The following is a 12,453-nucleotide window of genomic DNA, read 5'->3' on the forward strand; positions in this document are numbered from 1 at the left end:
ATGAATATTATTTATGAACATTAATATTGTGGAAATATTAGAAAAGGCAAAGGGCAAAAAGGAAAATTCGCAAAGTGTTTAAGAATGTTCTTGATAGACCAAAGTGTTGAAGAAAATTCATGTAGGGGCCCACTCTTTTATGGCCATGTGATGAATATATATGAACCAAAGTGTACATGGAAAGGCAATTAAGTCATCTTTATTTTTTTAAAAAGAAAATTCTAGAAAAATGGAGAAGGGGGTCATGTGTCTATATTCTTATTGAGGGACTTAATTATAAATATGGATAAGTGGTGGAAGATATATATATATATGTTGATGAATTTTAAGTCATGTTTATCCATTAGGTTTTGTTATCAAAAGAGTTCAAGAAAATTCTAGAGAAAGAAAGAAGAGAAGAAACTAGAGAGAAAAAGAGAGACCCACGGATTTGGAGAAGAAAAGAGGTAAGTTTTTTGATTTCGTTCCGTCAATTAATTATCTAGGGTATACCATGATGTTATTAAGGTATTGGTAATGTAAATTTATGGTTTAGAGCATCCCAAAATGTTACCAAACAGCCCCAAAATTTTAGCCGCGCTACGAGAGCTTCCGAGGCAAGTTTTGGCGAGTTTTGGTGAATTTCGAGCAAGGTAAGGTTTTCTCTTTTAATTGAAGTTTATGAAGTTGTTATGGGGTATGTTAAATGTATTAAATGATGCTGGAAGTGGGGAAAAATGTATAAGGATGCTTGACGTTAGAAACAACTAAATGGAAGTCGTAGTAGCTAAATCAAAATTGCGTAATGTGTTGTCGTTGTGGTGCTGCGGGTGCAGCTGGTGGGGTTGCATATTTCAGGGCTTTAAAGTGTTTTAAAAATGGTGTGGGTGCTTCTGGTTTCAGCCACACGACCCTTCGTTTGGTATGGTTAAAGATTTTGTAAAATAAAGATTAAAAACTCTATTTTTGTATCGTAGTTTGGAGCTAATTGTTTGGAGCTTGTATTGTGTAAAGTTGAAGTGAATTACTTGTAAATATGATGCTGGTTGTTGTTGTTAGTATGGTTGTTGACATTGTGGCCGAGTTGAAATCTCGGAGATGTTGGAGTTATAGGGAAAATGCTGCCCGATTTTCGGTAGCTTCGGAACTAGTAACAAACTAGTCGAGGGTAATGGATAGAAGATGACTCCTATTAGTACTTGGTTGTAGAGTGAGATATTGGAACATGAAAATCTATCAACCTTAGTAATACTTTTATATTAAATAGGTTAAGAAGGTATCAAGGCAAGCCGAATTTCAATCAATCCCGGAAAAGGTATATGAAGCCCTTTCTTCTCTTGGCATATTTTTGGCATAAATATGTAAAGCTACCCTTCTTCTCTCTTGATATGTATTTGACATAAGTTATGATGTTATGATGAAATATTTATGGTACCGAGTCCCTTGATGAGCCAAGTATGATATATGTTACTATCTAAGGATCGGGTCGTACGTTCCACGTCACATATGTGTATGACGACTATATGAGGGAAAGTAGAGAGTATGTGAAGCTTCCTTCTTTTCTCTTGGCATGTCTTAGCCATAAGTGGTTGGTATATGTAATGTGGGGATAAATTCCATTCATAGAACCCCGAGTATGGTTCGTAAATCTTATTCACTTCTTGATGTTAGAACTCCTACGATAGTTGAGCTATTGTCTTGTAAGCCTTCTACGTGATACAAAGTAGTATACGTGAAGCCTATCCCTTCCTTCTCTTGAAATGGCTTGATGTAAGTGAAATGATGTACGATAGGAGTTAGAGGTAGTTCCATTTATAGGTTTCGGATGTGACTCATGCCTTGTACTCATTTTTTGAATGAAAGGGCCTTAAAGTAGTTGAACTACGACCCTTGAGCTTCCTATAGGCTGAATAGTGATGGGATGTGTAAGCTCCTATACCTAGGGGCTCTTGGACATACTTTATGGTGATATCTGAGAGATGTTTGATATGTTATAGAGTTTTACGTGCATGTATATGCATTATATGATATACGGATCGGGTCGAATATTCCTCAACATATTTTTCTATATACAAATCGGGCCGAATGTTCTTCGACATTATTATATGATATACGGATCGGGCCGAATGTTCTTCGATATATTTTACTATATAGGGATCGGGCCGAACGTTCCTCGGCATTACTATATGATAAATGGATCGGGCCGTACGTCCCTCGGCATTACTATATGAGTTAGCACGAATAGCACATAGATGCTTACGATAACAGAGTGATGTAGTTGTTACATCGGGTCCCCGAACGGGCCGGGTATAGTATGTGATGATAGTATGTACGACTTTGTGTTATGAGCTACAGATATAGTAAATGATTAGATGTCATACTTGCTCCTGCATCCCTAAGCCAACTGTAATTTCCTTATGATGTCTATGCTTATATACTCAGTACATATGTCGTACTGACTCCCCTTTCTCGGGAGGGCTGCGTTTCATGCCCGCAGATACATACTTTGGGGATCTGCCGGCGTAGGAGTCCCACTCAGCAATTCAGAAGCACTCCATTGTGCCAGAGCCTAGATTTTGGTACTAACTTTCGATGTATATATTTATTTATTTACGAGTACGGCGGGGGCTTTGTCCCACCTTATGTTACTATTCTTACTCTTAGAGGTCGGTGGACATGTACGTGGGTTATGTATATATGTACGTGGGTTGTGTATACATGTATGTGAGTTGTATATGTATGTGTCAACAGTTGTGCCTATATGTTACGATAGCCTCGTCGGCTTATATATTGTCTTGCCTGTTGGCATGCTATGACTCAAATAGGAGACAGGTATACTTATAGCTAGCAGGGGTAGATGCGAATGTCTAGTTCGGGCACCCATCACGGCCTGCAGGGTTGGGTAGTGACAACTTGCTCACCAGCCTCGAATGTCATCCCTTACTTTTCGATTAGTATACTCTTTCTAACAACTTTGAGCTGCTAGAAGCTTAGCTTGGATGCACCTTACCTTATCTTGAGCATTCCTCACTAAGTCAACCCCAATAGATTCACTTCTCCAGCTTCAAACCACTCTATGGGAGACCTGCATCCCCTCCCATACAGGGCTTCGAATGGTGCCATATCAATACTGGAGTGATAACTATTATTATAGGAGAACTCACACAAGAGTAAAAATTTGTCTCAATATCCTCGAAAGTTTATCACACATGCCCTTAACATATCTTTTAGCACTTGGATAGTCATTTCTGACTGCCTATTTTTCTGTAGATGGAAAGCCGTGCAGAAAGTGAGTTGAGTGCCCAACTCTTCATGTAACTTCCCCCAAATTTTGGAAGTGAACTGCGTACTACGGTCTGAAATGATAGAAAGAGGCATCCCGTGCAGCCTTACTATCTCCTTCATATAAATTCTAGCCAGCTATTGTGCATTGTAGTCCACTTTAACCGGGATAAAGTATGTTGACTTTGTTAACCAGTCAATCACTAACAAAATGGAGTCATACTTTTCCAAGGTCTTGGGAAATTTCATCACGAAATCTATGGTTATTCTCTCCCACTTTCATTCAGGAATAGACATTCTTTGAAGTAAACCTGCAGGTCTTTGGTGCTCATACTTCATCTGTTGGTAGTTTTGACACTTGACTACATACTCAACAATGTTTTTCTTCATACTAGGCCAGCAATATACCCGCTTCAAGTCTTGATACATTTTAGTCACTCCCTAGTGAATAGAGTATCGTGAGCCATGAGATTCAGACAAGATCTTCTGAATTAACTCATCTGTCCGGGGAACACAAATCCTTCTCCTGAAGTAAAGCACCCCACATGCATCAAGTGTTGAGTCTTGAGCCTTGCCCATCAACACTTTTCCTCTAATTTCATTCAAGTTCACATACTCAAACTGCTTGGTCTTAATCTCTTCTATAAAAGTGGGTCTTAGATCAACTCTGCCTATTATCCTACCTTTCTTTGAGATACCTAGTCTCATGAACCTGGCCTCCAAGGCCCGAATCTCTCTAGCCAGGGGCCGCTTAAGAGTCCCCAAATAGGCTAGATTGCTCATGCTTACCGATTTTTGGTTCAATGCGTCTGCTACCACATTAGCCTTACCTAGATGGTACTGGATAGTGACATCATAGTCTTTAAGCAACCCCATCCACCTTCGCTCCCTCAAGTTCAAGTCCTTTTGGGTGAACACGTTTTGTAATTTGTGGTGATCAGTAAACACCTCACATTTGACATCGTACAAATAATGTCTCCAGATTTTTAGTGCAAACACTATCGCTGCCAATTCCAAGTCATGAGTCGGGTAGTTCCTCTCATGCACATTTAATTATCGTGAAGAATATGCTACAACATTCTTATCCTACATCAACACAGCACCCAAATTAGAATGTGAAGCATCACAATAAATATTGAAGTCTTTACCTTCGACCGGCAGGGTTAGAATTAGTACCGTGGTCAGAAGAGTCTTGAGATTTTGGAAGCTCTCTTTACACTTGTCAGTCAACTCAAACGATACTTCCTTTTTAGTCAACCTGGTCAAGTGAGTAGCAATAGAAGTAAAAATTTTCACGAACCAGCGATAGTAATTGGCCAGCCCTATAAAACTTCTAACCTTAGTTACAAAGCTGGGCCTAGCCCAATTCTTAACTGCCTCAATATTTTGTGGGTCCATCATTACCCCTTTTTTTGAAACAACATGACCTAAAAAGGCAACTGAAGGCAGCCAAAATTCACACTTAGATAATTTTGCATACAACCTTTGTCTTTCCAAAACACCCAACACAATTTGAAGATGATCTGTATATTCCTATTCACTCTTTGAATACACCAATATATCATCTATAAACACTATCACAAGAAAATCCAGGAACAGTTTGAACATCCCATTCATCAAACTCATGAAGGCTGCAGGTGTATTGGTCAACCCAAAAGACATTACTAAAAATTTATAGTGCCCATACCTGATCCTAAAAGCTGTTTTGCGCACATCATCAAGCCTAATTTTCAACTGATGATACCCAGACCCGAGATCAATCTTTGAGAAGACTGAAACACCTTGCAACTGATCAAAAAGGTCATCAATATGAGGTAAAGGTTATTTATTTCTGATGGTGACCTTTTTCAGTTGTTCGTCGTCAATGCACATTCTCATACTATAATCATTTTTCTTGACAAACAACACCGAAAAATCTCAAGAGGAAGCACTAGAATGAATGAACCCCTTGTCAAGAAGCTCCTGAATCTGAGCCTTAAGCTCTCTCAACTCTGGCGGAGCCATATAGTAGGGAGGAATAGAAATTGGACGGGTACCCAACTCTAGGTCAATGCAGAAATCTATATCTCGGTCAGGAGGCATATCAGGCAAATCTGTCGAGAAAACTTTTATAAATTTACACACTATTGAAATAGACTCAATAGTAGAAGATAGGGATGTACATGGACCGGGTTGGTTCAGATTTTTTACAAACCAAACCAAATCATTTGTGTCAGGTTATTAAATCTATAAACCAAACCAAACTAATAAAAAAATTGTTTTTTGATATCAATTTTTCTCGGATTTTTTCGATTTTTTTGGATTTCTCGGATTTTTTATAGTATCTAATAAAAAGCACAGTGCAATGCTTCATAAAAAGAGTTCTAGTATAAAATATCAACATATAAGATAGAGGCAGAATACTGATTGAAGTTTTAACTTTATAAATAACTTTATAAGATGAGCTTTTTTTGTATATTATTTAGATGGGCTTCTCAAGTCCAAATCTAAATGTAAGAAAGAAAACAAAAATTATGAAAAAATTTTAAAAAATATTTATAAATTATATTTTAATAAATATTTTTATGTATAACATAATTTTAAAGTAGTATATCTATAATCGGGTCGGTTTGGGTTCGGTTTGACTTTTTTTAGTTAAAACCAAACCAACCCTATAATGGTCGAGTTTTTTTTCCAAACACCAAACCAAGTCAAACCAAACCACTAGTCGAGTTTTTTTCCGGTTTGGTTCGATTTGTAGGTTTGGTGTGGTTTATCGGTTTGCCCTGTACAACCCTAGTAGGATACTCTACATCCACATCCTTGATATAGGTCAAGTAAGCCAAACAACCCTGCTTCACCATTTTTCTAGCCTGGAGAAAGAATATGACCTTAGCTGGCTTAGGTTTGTACAGCCCTTCCCACTCTAACCTTTCTCTTCTTGGGATCTCTAGATCCACAATTTTTGCATTGCAATTAAGTACAGCAAAGTAAGGAGACAACCAAATCATGCCTAAGATCACATCAAAATCTGTCATGTCTAAGATCGCTAAGTCAACCCAAGTCTGGTATCTCATAAACACAACCGAACAAGCACGATACACATGGGTGACTTTGATGGACTCTCCAATAGGGGTAGAAACATTAACATAGGCATCCAATATATCACACAGTGCATCAAAATCCAAGGCATATTTCACAGACACATTAGAATAAGTGGAGCCCGAATTAAACAAAATAGTAGCCATCCGGTCACAGACAAGAATAGTACATGTGATAATTGTATCTGACACCTCTGCCTCGGTCTTACCCGAAAATGTATAAAACTGAGCCAGATCATCCTGATGGGCTACCTCTCTATTTGGCTGGGTTGTTCCTCAATTGACACTACCATTACTTCGGCCCTCATGGCCTCTCGAAGTGCCTCCTCGCCCAACCTGTGAACGTCCTCTACCATTACTCCCTCGAGCTGCTGGAACCACTGCTCTAGCCTGCTGTGAGACTAAAACTGTCCCGCGGGGGTGGAGGGCACTCCCTCCGTATATGGCCCGACTCTTCACAATTAAAACAACCGCGATCAAATGACGAACGGCTACTTGAAAATGAACCTAGACTTATTTTGGTATGATGCGATCAATGAATCTAGGTTCTGATACCAACTTTGTCATGACCCCGACCCGCTGTGACTGGCACCCACTCTAACTCTTTGATGGGAGAACCATTCTAACAGCCCAACAATAATAATCGCAATATATAACAAGCTTAAATATGCGGAAGCAGATTTAAATCAAAGATAAATGTTGAGTTCCCATAAACTCAGAACCAACTAGTTATCCACCCAAATTATGAGGAAGTAAACACACCCTAGGAACGGAAAGTCGTCCGCACAAAAACTCTAACTAATAGTGAATATGAGAAGGAAAACACTCCCAAAAAATAAGTCATAATACTAAAACAGTGTCTGGAATCTTAGTTCTGGAAGAGGAACTAGAACAAAGAAAAGTTCATGGCAGCTTGAAATAAACAGTTCACCCTTACACTCGAACAAGATCACTCTTCTAATCGAGGTATCTCCGTAATAGGCTGAATATGCCCTGTACTCAAAAAAATGGCAGAGAAGAGTAGTATCAGTACACAAAATAATGGTGTACTGGTAGGATCACGCAGTTAGCCAGTAAGCGGATCATAGATAAGTAAATTCAACACAATAGGCATATATATATATATATATATATACAGAATAAGCCAACTAATCTCAAGTTCAACTATATTCAACAATATCACAACTCAATATCCTCCGCACGCTATAATTTTACACAAGGGTCCTTTCAAGGGACAAACAATCAATCAACTTTGTGTTAGAACGTTACCCCAATCCAAATATGTGTCAAAATGTGATAACTAATCCAAATATATCGTGTCGAAATGTGACACCCAACCCAAGCATACCACAATCACAAATACATGCAGTATTTGCAATATTTATATCACTAGTTCATCACAAAACAGGCCAACAAGTGATCATTTCACACATAATCTAGCATGTTTCCCTATTCATATACACACATGCATATAATAAAGCAATTTAACAAGTATATAAGATACATACGGGAAACTAGACCATCACCTACCTCAATTTTAAGCTTCAACAACCTTACAATGCAAGAGCCTTTCCTTTTCGGGTTCGTTCTTCTCGTTCTTGATCTAGAAAATAGTAAATACATATAAAAGATCAACACAATGGCCTAACTATCATGAAATATAATATAATTCACACCCTAGGCCAAAACCATGATCCTAACCTTAACCTAGGGCTATTTTCCACCATTAGTTTTCAGTTCAAACCCTCTCCCAATGATTACGAACCATACTTTCTAGGTTCTAGGAATCAAAGTATGAATTTAAGGAGTAAAATCCTTACCTTAAGCGTGGAAGTCCGTGGAAAATCAATGGAAATCGCCCTAGGTCACCTCTTGAAGACTTAAGAACTGTTTTTGCAGAAAAAGACCATTTTGGAATTTTTTACGACTTAAGTCCAGCGACTCTCCAGCTCTGGCGACGGTAATCCCGCTCTGGCGGGATAGGCGGAGATAGATAGCTCGTAAAGAGTCACCAAGTCTCCCTTTTTACAACATACGCTCTTTTTAAGACGTATTAAAACATACCCTTCACGCCAACTTTGATTTCGAAAGTTTTACTCCCCAAAATGCGATTTCGTGAAGCCGTAAATATTCCGTATCATCCTGGCTATCAGCCTATTCCATCAAATTAGAGATTTGATCTCTCATCATTCATATGATCTCCCTAGATTTCACCTGACTCAGAATTCGTCCAAGTCTAGCCTATGCTAAGTTTTTTCGTAGTTACTACTCAAATTTGTTTGGCTTAAAATCCTTCTCCATTGGCCCATTCCTAACGACAGATACAGATCGTTACACTAAACTAAAACTATGTTGCAACAATTACTTGATCTCAAGTTTCCACCTTAATTTAATGCTAAAAAATATAAAAAAAGGATTATATTCATGTTAGATAATTCATCTTTTGCAATTATATATCATATATTCTTTGGTTCCATTTTATGTGTCCTATTTACTATTTGGAGAGTCAAACAACGTCTTTTTTAAACACAAAGTATCATTCTATCTATCATATTATTTGAGTAGATCCAATTCGTTCTTATCTATAGATAAGGCTAGAGAGAACTTATGACCTCGCAGAAGGAGAGGGATTCGAACCCTCGGTATTTCTAAAAATACATCAATTTTCAAGACAGATTCTTCAACCGTTTAGACACGCATCCCTTATATTCGTGCTTCGCCCGCCCTATCCATTCACGCTATGACAAGTTGGGGCTTATCTATGTGATTCGCTATGGTAGCTTACCTGCGCCTATCGACTGGTTTTACTGCCTGCCGACTAGAAATTTCACAACATCCCATCACATTTTCTAGTAATGGCGGAGTCAGGATTTTCAATAAGGGTTCAAAATCTGAAGAAATAAACACACGAACTAGCCAAAGGGGGTTCGACATCTACTATTTATACATAAAAAAATATTTTAACCATATATAAATAGGATAATATTTCGTCGAAGGAGGTTCGGATGAACCCCTAGCCACAATCCCCGCCTTCTAGTAGTTTTTGGCCATTAGGAAGTAATTGGGTAACAGTCATGCACCGAATTACTGCAACTATTACTACTCGCTAACAACTCCCTTCGATTCATATAATTAAAAAGATTGTTTAATAATTTTATTTATTTATTAATTCTTTAATCTCATTTTTAAGTATTACTCAATTTTCACCATATTAATCTATCTCTACATTTATTAAGTAATGATAAAATTGAAACTAATACTCTATTCATTTTAATTTATTTGTCCTACTTTCTTTTTTAGTACGTTTCAAAAAGGATGCTTCTTTTCTTTTTAACAACTCTTTAGTTTCAACTTTTCAGTGTCATGTATAAGACCACAAGATTAAAATATATTTGAGTACATTTGACATATCTTTAATTTAAGATACAAAATTCAAAAGTTTTTTTTACTTTCTTAAATTTCATATTAAGTTAAAATATCACAAACAAATTGAAACGATGAAAATAGTTAATAATAACTTTCTATTTTTTTAAAAAATAATAATTATTTCGGACAATAAGGACGACAAGTGAAATGAATGGAGGATTACAAACTGAGAAGAACAGTAAACGCGGTACGAAGGTTCTTTGGTCTTCATTTTCGGTTCATTCCATTTTTCTCAATATTTTTGACTTCCATTCCAACTTCTCATCATTTATTCGATCCAGCCCATGTTTATTTCTCCAACATTGTATTATCAAAGACCAACTTTTTTCCCTACCCCACACCAGAGAGGGGGGGGTAGAGGGTGTTAAATGGGATTTGAGTTCAAAATCTTAAATTAACAGTTGACGGACATGTTTGTTAATTTGAAATGGTCAGCAATTAGACTAGCTTACTTATACTACAATTCCCTTGACCAAAGACTGGTCTAAGGAAACTATTCTTCAGTCAAACTTTCTCCAAATCCCTTGTTACTATCAATTTAGTTTCCTTCACTTTATATAATCTCCTTTACCTCCCATTTTCTACATTCAAAATCACAAGTAAAATTTCTTGTATAGTTCACCTCCTATTATACTCTGTCTCTCCACCCCTGCATCTTTTTGTCTTTGTATTCCACGATTGAGTTAATTTCTCAAATGGACAATTACGGAGCTGACAATGAGTTTAATAGACTTAGAAGTGAATTAACTCAAGGAAGGGACCTCGTTCAGCAGCTCCAACTCCATCTCAATGCTCCTAATTATAATTCGTCGTCGTCTTCACCTGAAAACACTCGGGAATTCCTGCTTCACAATATCCAATCCAAATTTGATAGAGCTCTGTCCTTGCTCCAATACAATAGTACTGGAGACAATACTAATTCACTACTACCACATTCCAATTCCCCTGCAATTCCCATTTTTGGAACGTCTGATTCTCCGCGATCAAGCCCTCCTCATAGTGAAGATTCTGATCGTGATCTCGAACCCAAAGATCATCATGCTACACGCAAGAGGTTTATAATCTTTTCTTCTTATATATATGTGTGTATGCAATGTATGCATAAATGGATTAAATTTTCACGTATGATCACTAAACTTAAAATGTTACAGAAAGAGCAGTACACCGCGGTGGACAAAGCAAGTTCAAATTCATCCAGGGGCACCAATTGAAGGGAATCTTGATGATGGTTTTAGTTGGAGAAAATATGGACAGAAAGATATTCTTGGTGCTAAACATCCGAGGTAACATATTAAGATTAAAACGTTTGAATATATGTACTTACATTTGTGTACGTGTACCAATTAGTACTTATTTTTTTGTTCCTTGCTTACAAAATTTTGTTTGTTAAATACAGAGGTTATTATAGATGCACACTTCGACATGTCCAAGGTTGTTTGGCTACGAAACAAGTTCAAAAATCCGATGAAGATCCCACCATTTTCGAAGTCACGTATCGAGGAAGGCACACTTGCAATCAAGGTGGTGGTGCTAGTGTCAGTAATGTGAATCCAGCACCACCACCTTTGGCTTTAACAGTACCTCAAAATCATGAACAATATCAACAACTAATCCCTACACCACATCAAAATCAGCACGAAATTCTCTTGAATTTTCAAAAAAACCTTAGTATCTCCGAAGACGACTTCAACTTCAATAATACTCATCATGATCATCCTAACAATGTGCCATATATTCCCTCGTTTAATAATTTCCCTTCATCATCGTCCCACGTTAACACTGATCATCAAGATTACAACTTTTTGACTAATTCTTCCACAATTCTAAGCAACAACTTTGTGGAGAATTTTACCCCTTCCTTCAATAATATGTCTGCAGGAACTTCTCAGCAAAATGATGCAGATTACCAATTTAACTCAATGGGATTTGAATCAAATTTCCCATATGATTATCAGGGATTCTCTTCCTAATTAATCTTCCAAGAAAGTAGCTTAATTAACTCAAGATGATGATGATGAATCAAGGACAATTTTGCAACCAATTTGTTACTAGGAAACAAGGCATAAGACTTAATTAGATGTGTTAGTTTAACCATTTTCTAATAATGATGATATCTATTTTGTTTTCATGTGGTCATCTTTATATGTTGTAGTCTCTGAATTAATCTGTATCAGAAGCTTTCAAGTTTGTAACATCTTTTAATCATTTGCAAAGGGCCAAAAAATGTCATCAACTATGAAAAATAGAACAATTTCCACTATGTTTGAATTTGGTCTTAAATGTGCCTTTATCATTATTGGAATGACTCATATTTGCCCTTCAACTTTAGAAAATAGAATAAATTTGCCCTCCGTTTGAATTTAGTTTCAAATATGCTCTCATTTCCTCAAATTTGCCTACCAAAACTAATGAAATTCACTTTTGTTCACCCTTTTATTTTATGGTCGGGTTAAAAAGAAGAAAAAAAAACACCAAAAGATAGAATATATGTCCCTGGAACTTTTTTTTTGGTTGCTAAATTGATGTCTAAAAAGTGGGCGTTTGGCTTTGTTTTATTGTGAAATTTGAAAAAAGGTATATTTTTTTCTAAAGTAGAAAATTATATTTGAAAATTGAAGTTGTGTTTGATTGAAAAGATAAATAGAAATTGTTATTGACTTGTTGTGAATATTTGGAGAAAAAATAC

The 12,453-nt window shown here is 36.9% G+C and overlaps 1 protein-coding gene across 1 annotated transcript; it reads left to right on the forward strand.

Annotated features, from left to right (window-relative positions):
- The first annotated feature begins 10,372 nt into the window (after window positions 1–10,372).
- LOC129895745 (probable WRKY transcription factor 53) lies at window positions 10,373–12,020 on the forward strand. Its single transcript, XM_055971505.1, has 3 exons — window positions 10,373–10,821; window positions 10,919–11,050; window positions 11,164–12,020. Exons 1-3 carry the CDS (start codon window positions 10,463–10,465, stop codon window positions 11,735–11,737), a joined length of 1,065 nt encoding a protein of 354 aa, XP_055827480.1. The 5' UTR covers window positions 10,373–10,462; the 3' UTR covers window positions 11,738–12,020.
- Window positions 12,021–12,453: the final 433 nt, after the last annotated feature.

This window comes from Solanum dulcamara, chromosome 7 (genome assembly GCF_947179165.1).
Source record: "Solanum dulcamara chromosome 7, daSolDulc1.2, whole genome shotgun sequence".
In the NCBI taxonomy this organism is placed as follows: Eukaryota; Viridiplantae; Streptophyta; class Magnoliopsida; order Solanales; family Solanaceae; genus Solanum; species Solanum dulcamara.

What these genes read in the sequence shown, in the direction of transcription:
- LOC129895745 (XM_055971505.1), top strand. Translation starts at nt 10,463, where the DNA reads ATGGACAATTACGGAGCTGACAATGAGTTTAATAGACTTAGAAGTGAA. An exon ending in CATCATGCTACACGCAAGAG is followed by an intron (nt 10,822 to 10,918) that starts GTTTATAATCTT and finishes AAAATGTTACAG; the next exon opens with AAAGAGCAGTACACCGCGGT. An exon ending in CTTGGTGCTAAACATCCGAG is followed by an intron (nt 11,051 to 11,163) that starts GTAACATATTAA and finishes TGTTAAATACAG; the next exon opens with AGGTTATTATAGATGCACAC.